The sequence below is a fragment of the Panulirus ornatus genome, chromosome 2 (assembly GCF_036320965.1).
Source record: "Panulirus ornatus isolate Po-2019 chromosome 2, ASM3632096v1, whole genome shotgun sequence".
Lineage (NCBI taxonomy): Eukaryota > Metazoa > Arthropoda > Malacostraca > Decapoda > Palinuridae > Panulirus > Panulirus ornatus.
In genome coordinates this window covers 101,392,254-101,415,390 of record NC_092225.1, presented here as the reverse complement: position 1 = coordinate 101,415,390, position 23,137 = coordinate 101,392,254, and the positions used below count along the sequence as shown (strand labels likewise).

At 40.6% G+C, this 23,137-nt stretch overlaps 1 protein-coding gene across 5 annotated transcripts in view; it reads left to right on the top strand.

Annotated features, from left to right (window-relative positions):
• Nak (Numb-associated kinase) overlaps nucleotides 1-23,137 on the top strand; it is a 555,804-nt gene that overhangs the window by 310,831 nt on the left and 221,836 nt on the right. For 4 of the 5 annotated variants that reach the window (XM_071680832.1, XM_071680802.1, XM_071680792.1 and 1 more), the window contains one exon: nucleotides 12,309-12,663. In XM_071680832.1, coding sequence (XP_071536933.1) covers nucleotides 12,309-12,663 — 355 coding nt within the window. The remainder of the gene's footprint in view (nucleotides 1-12,308; nucleotides 12,664-23,137) is intronic. The other variant, XM_071680812.1, reaches the window with a different exon arrangement.

Sequence of the window (23,137 nt, the reverse complement as noted above, 5' to 3'; positions counted from 1 at the left end):
TAAATTATTTTCATCTTAGTCACTTATTATTCACTCTGGTATATTTATTGATTTTCTATTAGAATTTATTTGAAAAGCTTTTATGTTTTCATATCACTGGTAGACATGTATAAAATAGATGACTTGGAATGTTTAGTGGTGTATTAAGTTTTTATTATAACCTTGTTTGAAGCTTTTATTTATTAGTTTTAGACAACTAATGCATCAATAAGATCATTTAGAAAAGTAACCTACCACAGAGTCAGTAGACTATATGTAGGAATGGCTATGCTGCATAATTGCATTACAGATGTTTATACAAAAGTTTTGATATAGACAAAAATTTAAGTAGGAAGCAAATATTCCTTTTCAGCAGTTCTTCCTTCTAATAAGTCCAAAAACATGGCTAGAAACTTTCAGTAACATACCATTCCAGAATTTGGCATATCTGCCAAATTGTTGATTTCTTTATGATATTTGATATCTCAACTCTTCCCCTTTATGACACTATTGAAGGCATAGGTAAGAAGGTAATGCCTAGATGTACCATTTCCTATCTTTTTTCATGTATATATTTCTTACATACTTATCATTTCCTGCTTTAGCAAGATAGTATCAAGAACACATGACTGAGCCTTAAAGGAAATCCTCACTTGGCCTCCTTCTCTGTACCTTCTTTTGGAAAAGTGAAACAGGAGGGGAGGATTTCCAGCTCTCCACTCCTGCAGCTTTTAGTCACCTTTTACAACATGCAGGAAATACATGAGAAGTATTCTTCCTTCCCCCATCCCAGGGATAAAGGATGTGTGGAAAGAGAAAACATTATCTTGGAGAGCAAAAATGGGTATGTTTGAAGGAATAGTAGTACCAACAATATCATATGGTTGTGAGGCATAGTCTGTAGATAGGGTTGTACGGAGGGGGATGAATGTGTTGGAAATGAAATATTTTAGGACAATATGTGGTGTGAGGTGGTTTGATTGAGTTAGCAATGAATGTGGCCTTTTTTTTTTTTTGTCTTTTCCTGGCACTACCTTGTTGACATGGGGAGTGGCGATGCTGTCTCCTGTGGGGTTGGGTGGCACCAGGAATAGAAAAAGGCAAGCAAGTATGAATTTGTACATTTGTATATACGTTTATGTCTGTATGTTTTTTTTTTTTTTTTTTTGCCGCTGTCTCCCGCGTTTGCGAGGTAGCACAAGGAAACAGACGAAAGAAATGGCCCAACCCACCCCCATACACATGTATATACATACGTCCACACACGCAAATATACATACCTACACAGCTTTCCATGGTTTACCCCAGACACTTCACATGCCCTGATTCAATCCACTGACAGCACGTCAACCCCGGTAATCCACATCGATCCAATTCACTCTATTCCTTGCCCTCCTTTCACCCTCCTGCATGTTCAGGCCCCGATCACACAAAATCTTTTTCACTCCATCTTTCCACCTCCAATTTGGTCTCCCACTTCTCCTCGTTCCCTCCACCTCCGACATATATATCCTCTTGGTTAATCTTTCCTCACTCATTCTCTCCATGTGCCCAAACCATTTCAAAACACCCTCTTCTGCTCTCTCAACCACGCTCTTTATTTCCACACATCTCTCTTACCCTTACGTTACTTACTCGATCAAACCACCTCACACCACACATTGTCCTCAAACATCTCATTTCCAACACATCCATCCTCCTGCGCACAACTCTATCCATAGCCCACGCCTCGCAACCATACAACATTGTTGGAACCACTATTCCTTCAAACATACCCATTTTTGCTTTCCGAGATAATGTTCTCGACTTCCACACATTCTTCAAGGCTCCCAGAATTTTCGCCCCCTCCCTCACCCTATGATCCACTTCCGCTTCCATGGTTCCATCCGCTGCCAGATCCACTCACAGATATCTAAAACACTTTACTTCCTCCAGTTTTTCTCCATTCAAACTTACCTCCCAATTGACTTGACCCTCAACCCTGCTGTACCTAATAACCTTGCTCTTATTCACATTTACCCTTAACTTTCTTCTTTCACACACTTTACCAAACTCAGTCACCAGCTTCTGCAGTTTCTCACATGAATCAGCCACCAACGCTGTATCATCAGTGAACAACAACTGACTCACTTCCCAAGCTCTCTCATCCCCAACAGACTTCATACTTGCCCCTCTTTCCAAAACTCTTGCATTCACCTCCCTAACAACCCCATCCATAAACAAATTAAACAACCATGGAGACATCACACACCCCTGCCACAAACCTACATTCACTGAGAACCAATCACTTTCCTCTCTTCCTACACGTACACATGCCTTACATCCTCGATAAAAACTTTTCACTGCTTCTAACAACTTGCCTCCCACACCATATATTCTTATTACCTTCCACAGAGCATCTCCATCAACCCTTATCATATGCCTTCTCCAGATCCATAAATGCTACATACAAATCCATTTGCTTTTCTAAGTATTTCTCACATACATTCTTCAAAGCAAACACCTGATCCACACATCCTCTACCACTTCTGAAACCACACTGCTCTTCCCCAATCTGATGCTCTGTACATGCCTTCACCCTCTCAATCAATACCCTCCCATATAATTTACCAGGAATACTCAACAAACTTTATTTATATTATTATACTTTGTCGCTGTCTCCCGCGTTTGCGAGGTAGCGCAAGGAAACAGACGAAAGAAATGGCCCAACCCCCCCCATACACATGTATATACATACGTCCACACACGCAAATATACATACCTACACAGCTTTCCATGGTTTACCCCAGACGCTTCATATGCCTTGCTTCAATCCACTGACAGCACGTCAACCCCGGTATACCACATCGCTCCAATTCACTCTATTCCTTGCCCTCCTTTCACCCTCCTGCATGTTCAGGCCCCGATCACACAAAATCTTTTTCACTTCATCTTTCCACCTCCAATTTGGTCTCCCTCTTCTCCTTGTTCCCTCCACCTCCGACACATATATCCTCTTGGTCAATCTTTCCTCACTCATCCTCTCCATGTGCCCAAACCACTTCAAAACACCCTCTTCTGCTCTCTCAACCACGCTCTTTTTATTTCCACACATCTCTCTTACCCTTACGTTACTCACTCGATCAAACCACCTCACACCACACATTGTCCTCAAACATCTCATTTCCAGCACATCCATCCTCCTGCGCACAACTCTATCCATAGCCCACGCCTCGCAACCATACAACATTGTTGGAACCACTATTCCTTCAAACATACCCATTTTTGCTTTCCGAGATAATGTTCTCGACTTCCACACATTCTTCAAGGCCCCCAGGATTTTCGCCCCCTCCCCCACCCTATGATCCACTTCCGCTTCCATGGTTCCATCCGCTGCCAGATCCACTCCCAGATATCTAAAACACTTCACTTCCTCCAGTTTTTCTCCATTCAAACTCACCTCCCAATTGACTTGACCCTCAACCCTACTGTACCTAATAACCTTGCTCTTATTCACATTTACTCTTAACTTTCTTCTTCCACACACTTTTCCAAACTCAGTCACCAGCTTCTGCAGTTACTCACATGAATCAGCCACCAGCGCTGTATCATCAGCGAACAACAACTGACTCACTTCCCAAGCTCTCTCATCCCCAACAGACTTCATACTTGCCCCTCTTTCCAAAACTCTTGCATTTACCTCCCTAACAACCCCATCCATAAACAAATTAAACAACCATGGAGACATCACACACCCCTGCCGCAAACCTACATTCACTGAGAACCAATCACTTTCCTCTCTTCCTACACGTACACATGCCTTACATCCTCGATAAAAACTTTTCACTGCTTCTAACAACTTTCCTCCCACACCATATATTCTTAATACCTTTGTCGCTGTCTCCCGCGTTTGCGAGGTAGCGCAAGGAAACAGACGAAAGAAATGGCCCAACCCACCCCCGTACACATGTATATACATACGTCCACACACGCAAATATACATACCTACACAGCTTTCCATGGTTTACCCCAGACGCTTCACATGCCTTGATTCAATCCACTGACAGCACGTCAACCCGGTATACCACATCGCTCCAATTCACTCTATTCCTTGCCCTCCTTTCACCCTCCTGCATGTTCAGGCCCCGATCACACAAAATCTTTTTCACTCCATCTTTCCACCTCCAATTTGGTCTCCCTCTTCTCCTCGTTCCCTCCACCTCTGACACATATATCCTCTTGGTCAAACTTTCCTCACTCATTCTCTCCATGTGCCGGCTTTCATCTTCCGCAAAGCTTTTACTACCTCTTCTCTGTTTACCAAATCATTCTCCCTAACCCTCGCACTTTGCACACCACCTCGACCAAAACACCCTATATCTGCCACTCTATCATCAAACACATTCAACAAACCTTCAAAATACTCACTCCATCTCCTTCTCACATCACCACTACTTGTTATCACCTCCCCATTTGCGCCCTTCACTGAAGTTCCCATTTGCTCCCTTGTCTTACGCACTTTATTTACCTCCCTCCAGAACATCTTTTTATTCTCCCTAAAATTTAATGATACTCTCTCACCCCAACTCTCATTTGCCCTCTTTTTCACCTCTTGCACCTTTCTCTTGACCTCCTGTCTCTTTCTTTTATACATCTCCCACACAATTGCATTTTTTTCCATGCAAAAATCATCCAAATGTCTCTCTCCTCTTTCACTAATAATCTTACTTCTTCATCCCACCACTCTCTACCCTTTCTAATCAACCCACCTCCCACTCTTCTCATGCCACAAGCATCTTTTGCGCAATCCATCACTGATTCCCTAAATACATCCCATTCCTCCCCCACTCCCCTTACTTCCATTGTTCTCACCTTTTTCCATTCTGTACTCAGTCTCTCCTGGTGCTTCCTCACACAAGTCTCCTTCCCAAGCTCACTTACTCTCACCACCCTCTTCACCCCAACATTCACTCATCTTTTCTGAAAACCCATACAAATCTTCACCTTAGCCTCCACAAGATAATGATCAGACATCCCTCCAGTTGCACCTCTCAGCACATTAACATCCAAAAGTCTCTCTTTCGCGCGCCTGTCAATTAACACGTAATCCAATAACGCTCTCTGGCCATCTCTCCTACTTACATACGTATACTTATGTATATCTCGCTTTTTAAACCAGGTATTACCAATCACCAGTCCTTTTTCAGCACATAAATCTACAAGCTCTTCACCATTTCCATTTACAACACTGAACACCCCATGAATACCAATTATTCCCTCAACTGCCACATTACTCACCTTTGCATTCAAATCACCCATCACTATAACCCGGTCTCGTGCATCAAAGCCACTAACACACTCATTCAGCTGCTCCCAAAATACTTGCCTCTCATGATCTTTCTTCTCATGCCCAGGTGCATATGCACCAATAATCATCCATCTCTCTCCATCAACTTTCAGTTTTACCCTTATTAATCGAGAATTTACTTTCTTACATTCTATCACATACTCCCACAACTCCTGTTTCAGGAGTACTGCTACTCCTTCCCTTGCTCTTGTCCTCTCACTAACCCCTGACTTTACTCCCAAGACATTCCCAAACCACTCTTCCCCTTTACCCTTGAGCTTCGTTTCACTCAGAGCCAAAACATCCAGGTTCCTTTCCTCAAACATACTACCTATCTCTCCTTTTTTTCTCATCTTAGTTACATCCACACACATTTAGACACCCAAGTCTGAGCCTTCGAAGAGGATGAGCACTCCCCGCGTGACTCCTTCTTCTGTTTCCCATTTTAGAAAGTTAAAAAAAAAAAAAAAAAAAAAAATGAGGGGAGGATTTCTGGCCCCCCGCTCCCGTCCCCTCTAGTCGCCTTCTACGACATGCGAGGAATGCGTGGGAAGTATTCTTTCACCCCTATCCCCAGGGATAATATACTTATAATATACTTATACTGAGAAATACTTAGAAAAGCAAATGCATTTGTATGTAGCATTTATGGATCTGGAGAAGGCATATGATAGAGTTGATAGAGATGCTCTGTGGAAGGTATTAAGAATATATGGTGTGGGAGGCAAGTTGTTAGAAGCAGTGAAAAGTTTTTATCAAGGATGTAAGGCATGTGTACGTGTAGGAAGAGAGGAAAGTGATTGGTTCTCAGTGAATGTAGGTTTGCGGCAGGGGTGTGTGATGTCTCCATGGTTGTTTAATTTGTTTATGGATGGGGTTGTTAGGGAGGTGAATGCAAGAGTTTTGGAAAGAGGGGCAAGTATGAAGTCTGTTGTGGATGAGAGAGCTTGGGAAGTGAGTCAGTTGTTGTTCGCTGATGATACAGCACTGGTGGCTGATTCATGTGAGAAACTGCAGAAGCTGGTGACTGAGTTTGGTAAAGTGTGTGAAAAAAGAAAGTTAAGAGTAAATGTGAATAAGAGCAAGGTAATTAGGTACAGTAGGGTTGAGGGTCAAGTCAATTGGGAGGTAAGTTTGAATGGAGAAAAACTGGAGGAAGTGAAGTGTTTTAGATATCTGGGAGTGGATCTGGCAGCGGATGGAAACATGGAAGCGGAAGTGGATCATAGGGTGGGGGAGGGGGGCGAAAATTCTGGGAGCCTTGAAGAATGTGTGGAAGTCGAGAACATTATCTCGGAAAGCAAAAATGGGTATGTTTGAAGGAATAGTGGTTCCAACAATGTTGTATGGTTGCGAGGCGTGGACTATGGATAGAGTTGTGCGCAGGAGGATGGATGTGCTGGAAATGAGATGTTTGAGGACAATGTGTGGTGTGAGGTGGTTTGATCGAGTAAGTAACGTAAGGGTAAGAGAGATGTGTGGAAATAAAAAGAGCGTGGTTGAGAGAGCAGAAGAGGGTGTTTTGAAATGGTTTGGTCACATGGAGAGAATGAGTGAGGAAAGATTGACAAAGAGGATATATGTGTCGGAGGTGGAGGGAACGAGGAGAAGAGGGGGACCAAATTGGAGGTGGAAAGATGGAGTGAAAAAGATTTTGTGTGATCGGGGCCTGAACATGCAGGAGGGTGAAAGGAGGGCAAGGAATAGAGTGAATTGGAGTGATGTGGTATACCGGGGTTGACGTGCTGTCAGTGGATTGAATCAAGGCATGTGAAGCGTCTGGGGTAAACCATGGAAAGCTTTGTAGGTATGTATATTTGCGTGTGTGGACGTATGTATATACATGTGTATGGGGGTGAGTTGGGCCATTTCTTTCGTCTGTTTCCTTGCGCTACCTCGCAAATGCGGGAGACAGCGACAAAGCAAAAAAAAAAAAAAAATATAAAAATATACATACACATACATGCGCACGTATACACACACACATACATATGAAAAATTTAAGAAATGATTTAGAAAACTGAAACTTCTAGCTTGAAATGAAATGAAAAAATGAATGTCACATAATGGTTCAACCTCTGGCTATGGAAAAGGGAAATGTATAATTTATTTACACAAACGTCAATAGTAGTTCTCATCAATTTAACCACTGTATCAATAAGCTTCGATGTCTAAGCTACATTTTTTCCAATTTCACTATTTTCTTGTCAAAGCACCATGTATGAAAACTATCACTCCAGTAACACAACTATAAACATTTACTTCCCCTTTAAAAAAGTTCTGGGGAAGTCTGTATGTATATTTATTTATTTATTTTGCTTTGTCGCTGTCCCCCGCATTAGCGAGGTAACGCAAGGAAACTGACGAAAGAATGGCCCATCCCACCCACATACACATGTATATACATACACGTACACACACGCAAATATACATACCTATCATCTCATTGTATACATATATATACACACACAGACATATACATATATACACATGTACATAATTCATACTGTCTGCCTTTATTTTATTCCCATTGCCATATATGTTGATGTATATGTGTGGCTAGGAGTGGATGGATCTTTCTTCGTGTGTTTCCTGGCACTACTTTGCTGACGTGGGGAATGGCGATCGTCTAAAAATTATTTATATTTATTACACTTTGTCGCTGTCTCCCGCGTTAGTGAAGTAGCGCAAGGAAACAGACTAAAGAATGGCCCAACCCACCCACATACACATGTATATACATACACATCCACACACACACATATACTTACCTATACATTTCAACGAATACATATATATACATACACAGACATGTACATATATATACATATCCATAATTCATACTTGCTGCCTTTATTCATTCCCATCACCACCCCGCCACACATGAAATGACAACCCCCTCTCCCCACATGCATGTGAGGTAGCACCAGGAAAAGACAACAAAGGCCACATTCGTTCACACTCACTCTAGCTGTCATTTATAAGCACCAAAACCACAGCTTCCTTTCCACATCCAGGCCCCACATAACTTTCCATGGTTTACCCCAGACACTTCACATGCCCTGGTTCATTCCATTGACAGCACATCAACCCCGGTATACCACATCGTTCCAATTCACTCTTATTCCTTGCATGCCTTTCACCCTTCTGTATGTTCAGGCCCCGATCGCTTAAAATCTTTTTCAATCCATCTTTCCACCTCCAATTTGGTGTCCCACTTCTCCTTGTTCCCTCCACCTCTGACACATATATCCTCTTTGTCAATCTTTCTTCACTTATTCTCTCCATGTGTCCAAACCATTTCAACACACCCTCTTTTGCCTTCTCAACCACTCTCTTTTTATTACCACACATCTCTCTTACCCTTTCATTACTTACTCGATCAAACCACCTCACACCACATATTGTCCTCAAACATTTCATTTCCAACACATTCACCCTCCTCCACACAACCCTATCTATATTCTTATTGACCTAGAAAAATTGAAGGATGAGTTTCGGTTGGCAAATGAATTTTGATTTTGACAAGTGTAGAATTTTATGTATTAGCAGTAAAAACGAGGTGAGCTTTAATATTGGTGCTATATTGAATACATATACATACATATTCTTATTGACGTAGAAAAATTGATGGGCTAGGCTTACAGGTGGCAAATGAAATTTAAATTTGACAAGCGCAAAACTTTATGTATTGGCAGTGAAAACAAGAAGGTGAGCTTTAGTATTGATTCTTTTTAGATGTAGAGGGCGAGGAAAATTTTTTAGATGTAATAATCTCTTAATTTCCAAAAGCCAAGTAAGCAGAGAATGGAAGTTGTAGAAAATGAAAAGTTCCTGGCTTTCATATTCAAAACTAAGGAAATATTCCTCACAGTGCAAGTCAGTGGTCTCTCTCCACCTTGAAAAAGGAGACATAGGCAGAATGGAGAGAGTACAGTGGCAGGCAATGCAACATGATTTCAGGACAGAGAAACAAATCATATGAGAGCCAATTAAATGACTAAGAAAAAGGTTTAAGAGGAGATTTAGTACAGGCATTCAAATTTATTGAAGGCTTTGATAATCCCAATCTATGCAATTACTTAATGCTAGATTTGTCTGATTTCATTCTTGGTTGTTTAAAGCAGCGCCCATCTGTCTATCTATATCTCCGATGCCTGTTCCAATTGGATTTCCCTTAAAGGGGTGGCCACATAAGAGGCTTTCCTTAACTAAAGGACTCCAGTACCACTTCTTAGCCTTTAGTTCCTCACCCTTAAGAGACCACAGGCAGGGGGCAACTCAAGTGCAGTGTTTGTAGAGGCTCCCAGCTAATGTTCCTAATGACTACATCTGTCTAATGCTCTCCTACTTACTACCTTTACCTAACGCTCCTGCCTAAATTTTCCTACCTATTACTTCTATCTACTGCTCCATCCATTTTGCCAGAAGGCAGGGCTATGGCGTACCACTCACTGGTGGAAAATCTAGAGTTACGAAGAATGAGCTGTGTGAGTTAAGTGGTGTCAAGTGTTACATATGACAAGGAGAGAGTGTATTCTTGTGGACAGAATGCCAGTAGTCCACATGTTAGTGAGGCAGAAAGAAAAGACATCTACCTGGGTTAGAGGAGTGCAACCTTGTCCTCAAATTCCCAGCTGATTATGCACCTCCTTAGTCTGTACATGTAAGCTTTAAATCATTATATGCTTTTCTCCTCTTAAAGTACATAATTTCTGACTTCCTGAGCTATTCCTGTGTCATGTACATTCTCCATAGGGTCCAGTTGTCTATTGCTATTTGAATTCCTCTTTATTTATATTCATTTGTATTTCCTCTACCTTTCTGTCCCAGGAGTCCCTTCTACCTCATATGGACTCCTACAGTGTTTAGGAATCTGGACACATCCACCGGGTGGGACCACAGGTTAAGGTGTGTTGTGTAGTGAATATGTCTGTAATGGATAGAAATTAGAGATGGTTCTACCACAAACTTCAACCAGTTTTCCTTACCTGCTTACTCTAGTGATTGTTCTCTTTCTCGATTTGGACTTGTGCAATACCTTGGAATGGGAAAACTGAAACTTGGTCAAATTCATTTTTGCTAAAATTTGATTTCTACCTATACTTCTCTGTCACTTCCCTCATTTCAACATCAGTACTCCACAAGTCATCCATACAATCACAATAACATGTTGGGCACAGCCTTATCTTCCATTCTATCCTGGAAACTCCACATGATCAATATTACGAAGTCTGATTGCCAAAACCTGGAGATATTGTATAGGTACCATAATTATTTTTCTTTTGAGCTTATATTTCATATGTATAGAGGTCTATTCTGCACCCAATATAAAGTATACTGCTCTTTTATTTAACATACAAAGGATAGCAAACAACAACAGACCTTTGGGTCGTTATGAGGCTGTTTGTGATGATGATGTGGTAAGAGTAAAAAGGAAAACAGGTGACTTAGGGATATATAACCATAAGCTTTATATGTAGCTAAGAAGGAATAGATAATATCAGTTGTGGACTTCAAGCAAAGTATTTGTCAAACCTTTCCATAACAGTACCTATAAAGCTGCTTTCAACTACTCTAATTAGATTATTATGTTAACTTCATTTAATATAAATACTTTGCCCCATTCAGAATGAAGTATTTACCCACAAGTTTGTACCCATTACAACAAAAAAGATCGGACAGTTTTGATAAACAGCTCCTTAGAACGAGATTATCAAAATGTTTGTTGATTTTGAAGGATGGCTCCTCCTCCTCTTTATTAGCCATAGTGTAATCAAAAGGTTTCCATCTTACTGATTACCCAGGCATTATCATATCTACAACTATCCCTCTCTGTCTGCTGTGATGTTGGTGCTGCCTACCTATACTGTAGTAATTATATTGGTCACTGCTTTTATGAGCTGGCTGATGTGTCTCAGCCGCCAAGGCTTGGACCTGTGACTCATGTCTGGCTGCTGCTTCCCATACTTTCTGTGTAGAGACAAGCTGTGTGGGACTAAGTGTTACAATACCTCATTATTCCCCAGAACAGTGAATTTATGGATATCTCTTCCTTCTTTCATCTTTCTCTTTTAACCTTTAACCTTTCTAACTGTAAAAGTCAGGTCTATAGATACCTAAGGAACTCAGATTAAGTGTTTTAATTTTTTCCTATCCTGTTTGCCTTTCACCCTAGATGGCCATGGATAGGGTATATTTCACCTGCCTTTCACCCTAGATGGCCATGGATAGGGTATATTTCACCTGAGCCATGCCAGTGACTGACTGTAATGAATATAAAGATATACTTTAGAAAGGTAGCTCCCTCAATTTCAGCAACATGAACTTGAAAATCTACGTATTTTTGTGGGTATTTTTATATTAGATTAAAATAGAAATATTACTTTGATATGTATAGTGATTGGATCAATAGTTTGGGGTGCATATAAATTATCAGAATATATGTAGACTGAATCAACAATGAAAAAATTTGAATGCAGGTAAACCTTTGAGAATATGTACCCTAAGTCAGATTGTATGTTTAAGATGTACTGAACATACTCGTTTCAGCAGGAACATAGAGAATCTACATAATGATCCTTTGCATGAATGCTAATGCAAAGTGACAGTGATTCAGATGTTAAGTCAAGAAGAATTGTAGCAGAAGGTAAACATGACAATAAACTTGTGCATGTATAATGTTATGGCACCTTCATCAAGCATGATCCATGAAATGTGTTTAGTTTATGAAGATAAAACCTATACATCCAGTAAACCCTTTTTGCCATATGTCCTGTCCACCTGTGGCATGAAGACTGTTTTCCATTTGTTGATATGTTCCATAATATTTTTTGTTTTATGTTTAGTTCATAAGTACAGGTAAGGTTTATTTTCAAATTTTTACTTTTAAAGCATGTTTCCAAAGGCACTAACACAGGTCTATCTTGGCATTTAAAATTCACTCTAAAGAGTAACTGTTAAAAAACAACACAACCACCACTCAGAAAAACATCACCTCCAGGCTATCCAGATCCGTTTCGAGAAGGTGAAGCTGACCCTGCAGTTTGTGGACTCCACTCCATGAGCAGCAGTGTAGAGGGGTTATTCTTACCCACTTCAGGCAGCATTGGCAGTGGACCCCAGAGTCTGTCGCTGAGCCAGGGGTCTATCGGGGGAGGTGTGGGGATGTTGCCTGGGACAACTGGATTGAGTCCAGCAGGAATGGGTGCTACAAGTGGGCTAGTGAAGTACGAGAGTGATACTGCAGGCTTGAGCCATCATCACCAACAGCATCTTCCAGCACAGATTTCTCCCACACTTCCCCAACATCCAAGAGTACACAGACGGAATGTTTCCGATACTTCAGCATTCAACAAGTAGGTAACTGTTAGATTTTGTAGTATGTTTCTTGTGATATAGGGTGACATTATATCAATGCAGATGCATCGAGGTAATCCTGTAACTAATCTATTTTGTATTTCCAGTAGTTTTAAGAAGGTAGCACATGATGAGCGCTGTATATATGGTGCTAAAAGGGATTTTCGTAAGGCAAAAGCAGTCTAAAGTAATATCAAGGCATATGGTAAACTGTATACTAATGGATACTGCAGAACTGGATGTATATGTCTCTGTTCATATGTCATACCTAGAGCAGTAGGCTGTCTGATATCACTAAATGTTGAGAGTGTGGCCATTGTAGATAATTGTGGATAAGAGACCATTCCCATCCCTGTTAGTGTAATTCAGATGCATGTGTGGCATATTTTGTACTCCTATTCAGAAAGTATCATATTATGATGTATCATGCCATGGCAACAGAATTTTAAAGCATTTAATTGACATACTTGATATTTTCTGCATTTGTTTGGGAATATATAGAATGACATGATGTCATGGATATCATGGAATTTTTTTGTAATGGCTGTTTCAGTTTCTGTGGACAGAAAACTACAGATATTTGACATGCATAAATGAAAATTATTATGTATATGAATTTGTGAACCCTTCCTGTTAATTGTCCCATTCATTTATGCCATGCTAAATGAATACTTCCTATGATGTTAAACCATTTTTATGTCTCATGTCATAGTAGGGAGACATTGCTTTTGCTCAGTTTCTTCTTTTTCTTTCCAACAATCAGCACCTTGACTATAGGCAGTGTTTTGAGGATGTAATGAAGATGCAATTGCCCACACCAGCAAGGGCATGTGACAAGCTAGTTGTGCTGAGGATAGAACAGTCTTTGACCTGATTCCATAAGGGTCAGGTCAAAGGCCAGTTTTTTTAGGGTACACAGTGAAGATAAGGGTGTTGTGAAGAGAACCTATTTGTACTGTATGGAGAGGGAGTTCTACACTCATAAGTCCCCATCTCTTAAACATTATCCATCATACAACTTCTTGAATTTCTGGATGCTGTTAGCATTAACCATGTCTTCAGTTATTTTATTCCATTCATCCACCACTCATGTACTATAAAACTACTTTCTTGCATTATTTTCAGAAATTTCTTGCTTAATTTCATGTTATCTCTCTGGTTAGTTTATCCCTACATCTCACTCTCTACATCATCAATGTTTTAAAAAACTTAAAAGTTGTGATCAGTGATCAGGTCACCCCTCTCTTCCTCTTCTATGGTGGTTATTTTTAAAGCCTTTAACCTTTCCTTTAACTCGGCTCTTTTGATTCTATCATATTTATTGCTCTTGTCTGGACTTTCTCTAGTAACCCTTTGTGCTTCGGTAGGTGTGGTGACCACATTTGAGAAGCACATTCTGTTTTGGCTTTATGTAATATGTGAACAGCATCCCAAATAATTCCATATCTTTGATTTTGAATGCTGTTCTAATATTTGCTAGCACACAATTAGGCTCCTTAACCCTCTTGTAGGCTGATGATGCAGAATACTTCCCTAAGGCTCCCCAAGCTCCTGTGACCCATATAGCTTGCCATCTACTCAGAGACCATCTACTCAGAGAGAGCAGATTCCTCTCATTCAGCTGATGGCTGTGCATGCAAAAAAAGTTTTTGATAATTTGTCATTTTGTTTTCACATTAACAGGGTATCTTTTTATCCACATTTATTGTACATTATCCTATGTATCCTCCTAAGCAGGGTATCTTTTTATCCACATTTATTGTACATTATCCTATGTACCTTCCTAAGTCCGTAAACCTGTGAAATTATTTGTGTTTACTAGATAATACAAAAAGTAATGTAGATCTTCATATTACTCATATTTTTCAAACTGTATTTCACACTTACACAATGGTAGATGCAATAGAAATAGTTGTTTGTCCCTGTTGGCTGTTGCTACTGTCTCTCTGTCCATACATGTCAAATAAATCATGACTACAAAACCTGCACATTGTTACTCCAAGTTGTAGTTGATAAGATATGAGGAAACCCCTTCACTGATGATGAGGTGAATGCATGATAGTGATAATGCAGGGGAAGGAATGGCTGCCATGTCATACTTTTTCTAGTACTCATATCCCTGGAGTAAGGGAGAAAGAATTCTACCTCTGTATTCAGTGCGTGTCATAGAAGGTGACTAAAGGGAACAGAAGAAAGAGCAAAGTGGGGAGTGCTCCTCCTCCAAGGCACAGGTTAGGGTGTCTACATGTGTATGGATGTAACCAAGATGAGAAGAGAAGAGAGACAGGTAGTTTGTTTAAGGAAAGGAACTTGCATTCTCTGGCTTTAAGTGAAACAAAATTCAAAGGTAAAATGGAAGAATGGTTTGGAAATATCTTACGAGTAAAGTCAGAAGTTGGTGAAAGGACAAGAGCTAAAAAATTAGTAGCACTAGTCCTGAAGCATGAGTTGTGGGAGTGTGTGATACAGTGTAAGGAAGTAAGTTCTAGATAGATGTGGGTAAAATCAAAAGTTAATGGTGAAAAATGGGTGATTATTAGTGCTTATGCACCTGGTCATGAGAAGAAAACTCATGAGGGGAAAGTGTTTTGGGAGCAGCTGAGTGAGTGTGTCAGCACTTTTGATTTAGGAGACCAGGTATTAGTGATGAGTAAGTTAAATGCAAAGGTGAGTAATTTGGCAGTTGAGGGAATGATTAGGAGGCATGGGGTATTCAGTGTTATGAATGGAAATGGTAAATAAGCTTGTCAAGTTGTTTGCTGAAAGGGACTGGTGATTGGAAATACCTGGTTTAAAAGATGGATATACTCTAAAAAAAGTATGTGAATAGGAATGATGGTTATTGGGCATTATTGGATTACGTATAGATTGATAGGCATGTAAAAGAGAGACTTTTGGTTGTAAATGTACTAAGGGGCAGCTGGTGGGATGTCTATCACTATCTTGTGGAGGCAAGGATAAAGATTTGTAGAGGTTTTGGAAAAATATGAAATATTGTTAGTGAGAAGAGAGTGGTGAGAGTAAGTGAGCTTGGAGAGTTGTGGGAAAAAATACCAGGAGAGATTAAGTGTATGATGGCAAAAGGTGAGAGTAAATGAAGCAGGGGTAGTTGGCTTATGAATGGGAGGTATTTAGGGAAACAATCTTGGCATGTACAAAGTGGTTGGCAAGGAATTTCAGTATATGGATGGATCATGTTGAGGTGCCAGAGGATTAGTGGAATGCATGTATAACGTCAGTGTTTAAAGGTAAGAGGGATAAAGGTGAGTGTTCAAACTACAGAGGTATAAGTTAACATAAGTTTATATGAGAAAGATGGACAACTACGACTGGGTTGTCTGGTAAAAAAAAAAAAGAAATAAGAAAATGTAATTCTACTGAGCAGTTTTTTAAGCTCACCAACTCCCCACTGCTGCACATTATCCTTCTAGTGTCCCCATTATCACTGTCATTTATACAGTTTATTTCTGGTGTCTTTCTTAGAGTATACCTAGATTTATAAAATAATTATCTAAATGACTTCTAAAGGTATTCATAGCTTTAGCATCCACTATGTCTGACAGTAACCTATCCTGGTGCTCAACACACCAATAGGAAAAGATGCTTTTTTCCACGTCTACACTACATCTTTTAGCTTTTGAGTTTTAATCCAATTGTCGTGGTAACTCTATTTTCTTTTATTTTGAAAAGATGTTTGTGATTTACTTTATTGAACTAGTTCAGAATTTTGAACACATTAAGTTGCTGCGAAGTCTAAGTTTTTTAAGAGTGAAGAGATTCAATTGTTTTATCATCTCTTCGCATGCCAGATTTCTAAGGGATGGGATAAATTTTGTCATGCATCTTTATTATCTATTCTATTTATTATACTTTGTCACTGTCTCCCGCATTGGTGAGGTAGCACAAGAAAACAGACGAAAGAATGGCCCAACCCACCCACATACACATGTACATACATACATGTCCACACATGCACATATACATACCTATACATTTTAACGTATACATATATATACATATTCAGGCATATACATATATACAAATGTACATTATTCATACTTGCTGCCTTTTTTCATTCCCATTGCCACCTCACCACACATGAAATAACAACCCCCAACCCTCGCATGCACGCGAGATAGCGCTAGGAAAAGACAGCAAAGGCCACATTCGTTCACACTCAGTCTCTAGCTGTCATGTATAATGCACCCAAACCACAGTTAACTTTCCACATCCAGGCCCCACAAAACTTTCCATGGTTTACCCCAGACGCTTCACATGCCCTGGTTCAATCCATTGACAGCACATCGACCCTGGTATAAAACATTGTTCCAATTCACGCTATTCCTTGCACGCCTTTCACTCTCCTGCATGTTCAGGCCCTGATTGCTCAAACTCTTTTTCACTCCATCCTTCCACCTCCAACTTGGTCTCCCACTTCTCATTCCCTCCACCTCTGACACATATAGCCTCTTTGTCAATCTTTCCTCATTTACTGTCTCCATATGACCAAACCATTTCAAAACACCCTCTTCTGCTCTCTCAACCACACTCTTTTTATTACCCACATCTCTCTTACTCTTTTATTACTTACTCGATCAAACCACCTCACACCACATATTGTCCTCAAACATCTCACTTCTAACACATCCACCCTCCTCCGCACAGCTCTATCTGTAGTCCATGCCTTGCAATCATATAACATTGTTGGAACCACTATTCTTTCAAACATACCCATTTTTGCTCTCCAAGAAAATGGTCTTGCATTTCACACATTTTTCAATGCTCCTAAAACTTTCGCCCCCCTCCCCCACCTTGTGACTCACTTCCGCTTCCATGGTTCCATCCACTGCCAAATCCACTCCCAGATATCTAAAACACTTCACTTCCTCCAGTTTTTCTCCATTCAAACTTACCTCCCAATTGACTTGTCCCTCAACCCTACTGTACCTAATATCCTTGCTCTTATTCACATATACTCTCAGCTTTCTTCGTTGACACACTTTACCAAACTCAGTCACCAGCTTCTGTAGTTTCGTGCCCGATTCAGCCACCAGCGCTTTATCATCAATGAACAACAACTGACTCACTTCCCAAGCCCTCTCATCCACAACAGACTGCATACTTACCCCTCCAAAACTCTTGCATTCACCTCCCTAACTACCCCATCCATAAACAAATTAAACAACCTTGGAGACATCACGCACCCATGCCGCAAACCGACATTCACTGAAGAACCAATCACTTTCCTCGCTTCCTACTCGTACACATGCCTTACATCCTCAATAAAAACTTTTCACTGCTTCTAGCAACTTGCCTTGTACACCATATACTCTTAATTCCTTCCACAGAGTATCTCTTTCAACTCCTATCATATGCATTCTCCAAACACATAAATGTTACATACAAATCCATTTGCTTTTCTAAGTATTTCTCACATACATTATTCAGAGCAAACACCTGATCCACATATTCTCTACCACTTCTGAAACCATACTGCTCTTCCCTAATGTGATGCTCTGTACATGCTTTCACCCTCTCAATCAATACCTTCCCATATAATTTCCCAGGAATACTCAACAAACTTATACATCTGTAATTTGAGCACTCACTCTTATCCCCTTTGCCTTTGTACAATGGCACTATGCATGCATTCCACCAATCCTCAGGCATCTCACCATGTGTCATTTATTCATATCTATTTATTTTGCTTTGTCGCTGTCTCCCACGTTAGTGAGTTAGCGCAAGGAAACAGACGAAAGAATGGCCCAACCCACCCACGTACACATGTATATACATACACGTCCACACATGCAAATATACATACCTATACATCTCAATGTACACATATATATATACACACATTGACATATACATATATACACATGTACATAATTCATACTGTCTGTCTTTATTTATTCCCATCGCCACCCCGCCACACATGGAATAACAACCTCCTCCCCCCTCATGTAAGCAAGGTAGCGCTAGGAAAAGACAACAAAGGCCCCATTCGTTCACACTCAGTCTCTAGCTGTCATGTAATAATGCACCAAAACCACAGCTCCCTTTCCATATCCAGGCCCCACAGAACTTTCCATGGTTTACCCCAGACGCTGCACATGCCCTGGTTCAATCCATTGACAGCACGTCGACCCCGGTATACCACATCATTCCAATTGACTCTATTTCTTGCACGTTTTTCACCCTCCTGCATGTCAGGCCCCGATCACTCAAAATCTTTTTCACTCCATCTTTTGACCTCCATTTTGGTCTCCCACTTCTCCTCGTTTCCTCCACCTCTGACACATATATCCTCTTGGTCAATCTTTCCTCACTCTGCTCTCTCAACCCCACACTTTTTATTTCCACACATCTCTCTTACCCTTACATTTCTTACTTGATCAAACCACCTCACACCGCATATTGTCCTCAAACATCTCATTTCCAGCACATCCACCCTCCTGCGCACAACTCTATCCATAGCCCACGCCTTGCAACTATACAACATTGTTGGAACCACTATCCCTTCAAACATAACAATTTTTGCTTTCCGAGATAATGTTCTCGACTTCCAAACATTCTTCAAGGCTCCCAGAGTTTTCGCACCCTCCCCCTCCCTATGATTCACTTCTGCTTCCATGGTTCCATCCGCTGCCAGATCCACTCCCAGATATCTAAAACACTTTACTTCCTCCAGTTTTTCTCCATTCAAACTTACCTCCCAATTGACTTGACCCTCAACCCTACTGTACCTAATAACCTTGCTCTTACTCACATTTACTCTTAACTTTCTTCTTTCACACACTTTACCAAACTCGGTCACCAGCTTCTGCAGTTTCTCACATGAATCAGCCACTAGCGCTGTATCATCAGCGAACAACAACTGACTCACTTCCCAAGCTCTCTCATCCACAACAGACTGCATACTTGCCCCCTCTTTCCAAAACTCTTGCATTCACCTCCCTAACAACCCCATCCATAAGCAAATTAAACAACCATGGAGACATCACACACCTCTGCCACAAACCTGCATTCACTGAGAAGCAATCACTTTCCTCTCTTCCTACACGTACACGTGCCTTACATCCTCGATAAAAACTTTTCACTGCTTCTAACAACTTGCCTCCCACACCACATATTCTTCATACCTTCCACAGAGCATCTCTTATCAACTCTATCATATGCCTTCTCCAGATCCATAAATGCTACATACAAATCCATTTGCTTTTCTAAGTATTTCTCACATACATTCTTCAAAGCAAACACCTGATCCACACATCCTCTACCACTCATGAAACCACACTGCTCTTCCCCAATCTGATGCTCTGTACATGCCTTCACCCTCTCAATCAGTACTCTCCCATATAATTTCCCAGGAATACTCAACAAACTTACACCTCTGTAATTTGAGCACTCACTCTTATCCCCTTTGCCTTTGTACAATGGCACTATGCAAGCATTCCGCCAATCCTCAGGCACCTCACCATGAATCATACATACATTAAATAACCTTACCAACCAGTTAACAATACAGTCACCCCCTTTTTTGATAAATTCCACTGCAATACCATCCAAACCTGCTGCCTTGCCGGCATTCATCTTCCGCAAAGCTTTTACTACCTCTTCTCTGTTTACCAAATAATTTTCCCTAACCCTCTCACAGTGCACACCACCTTGACCAAAACACCCTATATCTGCCACTCTATCATCAAACACGTTCAACAAACCTTCAAAATACTCACTCCATCTCCTTCTCACATCACCACTACTTGTTATCACCTCCCCATTAGCCCTCTTCTCTGAAGTTCCCATTTACTCCCTTGTCGTACGCACTTTATTTACCTCCTTCCAAAACATCTTTTTATACCCCAACTCTCATTTGCCCTCTTTTTCACCTCTTGCACCTTTCTCTTGACCTCCTGCCTCTTTCTTTTATACATCTCCCTCTCATTTGCATTTTTTCCCTGCAAAAATCGTCCAAATGCCTATCTCTTCTCTTTCACTAATAATCTTACTTCTTCATCCCACCACTCACTACCCTTTCTAGTCAACCCACCTCCCACGCTTCTCATGCCACAAGCATCTTTTGTGCAAGCCATCACTGCTTCCCTACATACATCCCATTCCTCCCCCACTCCCCTTATCTCCTTTGTTCTCAACTTTTTCCACTCTGTACTCAGTCTCTCCTAGTACCTCCTCCCACAAGTCTCCTTCCCAAGCTCACTTACTCTCACCACTTTTTCACCCCAACATTCTCTCTTCTTTTCTGAAAACTTCTACAAATCTTCACCTTCGTCTCCACAAGATAATGTTCAGACATCCCTCCAATTGCACCTCTCAGCACATTAACATCCAAAAGTCTCTCTTTCATGCGCCTATCAATTAACATGTAATCCAATAACACTCTCTGGCCATCTCTCCTACTTACATACGTATACTTATGTATAACTCTTTTTTTAAACCAGGTATTCCCAATCACCAGTCCTTTTTCAGCACATAAATCTACAAGCTCTTCACCATTTCCATTTACAACACTGAATACCCCATGTATACCAATTATTCCCTCAACTGTCACATTACTCACCTTTGCATTCAAATCACCCATCACTATAACCTGGTCTTGTGCATCAAAACCACTAACACACTCATTCAGCTGCTCCCAAAACACTTGCCTCTCATGATCTTTCTTCTCATGCCCAGGTGCATATGCACCAATAATCACCCATCTCTCTCCATCAACTTTCAGTTTTACCTATATCAATGTAGAATTTACTTTCTTACACTCTATCACATACTTCCACAACTCTTATTTCAGGAGTAATGCTACTCCTTCCCTTGCTCTTGTCCTCTCACTAACCCCTGACTTTACTCCCAAGACATTCCCAAACCACTCTTCCCCTTAACCCTTGAGCTTCTTTTCACTCAGAGCCAAAACATCCAGGTTCCTTTCCTCAAACATACTACCTATCTCTCCTTTTTTCTCATCTTGGTTACATCCACACACATTTAGACACCCCAATCTGAGCCTTCGAGGAGGATGAGCACTCCCTGCGTGACTACTTCTTCTGTTTCCCCTTTTAGAAAGTTCAAATGCAAGGAGGGGAGGGTTTCTGGCCCCCCGCTCCTGTCCCCTTTAGTCGCCTTCTATGACACGTGAGGAATGCGTGGGAAGTAATCTTTCTCCCCTATCCCCAACTGCTTAACAACACGGTCACCCCCTTTTTTGATAAATTCTACTGCAATACCATCCAAACCAGCTGCCTTGCCAGTTTCAGCTTCCGCAGAACTTTTACTACCTCTTCTCTGTTTACCAAAAAATTCTCCCTAACCCTCTCATTTCGCACACCACCTCGACCAAAACACCCTATATCTGCCACTCTATCATTTAGCACATTCAACAAACCTTCAAAATACTCACTCCATCTCCTTCTCACATCACCACTACTTATCTCCCCATTAGCCCCCTTCACTGATGTTCCCATTTGTTCTCTTGTCTTACGCACTTTATTTACCTCCTTCCAAAACATCTTTTTATTGTCCCTAAAATTTAATGCTACTCTCTCACCCCAACTCTTATTTGCCCTCTTTTTCACCTCTTGCACCTTTCTCTTGACCTCCTGCCTCTTTCTTTTGTACATCTCCCAGTTATTTGCACTATTTTCCTGCAAATATCGCCCAAATGCCTTTTTTTTCTTTCACTAATAATCTTACTTCTTCATCCCACCACTCACTACCCTTTCTACTGTGCCCTCCTCCCATGCATCTCATTCTTGCTATGATTTTTCATAGTATATTTTTTACTAAAAAAAAAGTTTCAGCTGTTTATTAATAGTATGAAGGGAGATGTAGTGCATTCATTCATGGATGTTGGTGTTTCAGGCTATCCTCTTAAGCATCAAGTTCTTTTATTGTATGCTTCTTTGAGTGCATATTGTATATTGTGCCTAACATTTTTAATGCCTTTCAGTTTTTAATGTTGCCCTCTTAAAATGATCCCTTTTGTATTCAAAAGTTTTCAGAATAGAATTTTTATCAGTTACCCATCTAACATTGCCCTGAAGTATGCATAAACATCTTTCCATATGTGCTGGTAGCCTGCTTGTGGTATCCACTTTGGGGATCTCAAAATCCATTAGCCAAGGGTATTAAGATTGGGGAAGGTGTTTAAGCTCCATATATTCTTTTTATTGTATGATTGTAGGTTAGAAAGAGACTGCATACCCTCTAACTTCCAACCCTTTACCCCTGCTGTTGTTCTCACATTGTTTATAAGTCACAGTAAGAGATAATCAGGTGCTTTTGACTTAGCCAAAGGAGGAAGTATGCTAGCAGATATTTTCAGTTTGTCATTTCGTATATTTTCTATATTTTTGTGGACAAAGTGCATAACATCTTGTGGTAAATATGTAAAGAAAAATGTTTAAAGATGAGGTCATTTACTAAATAGATCTTTCAGATACGATTTGCCATTTATCA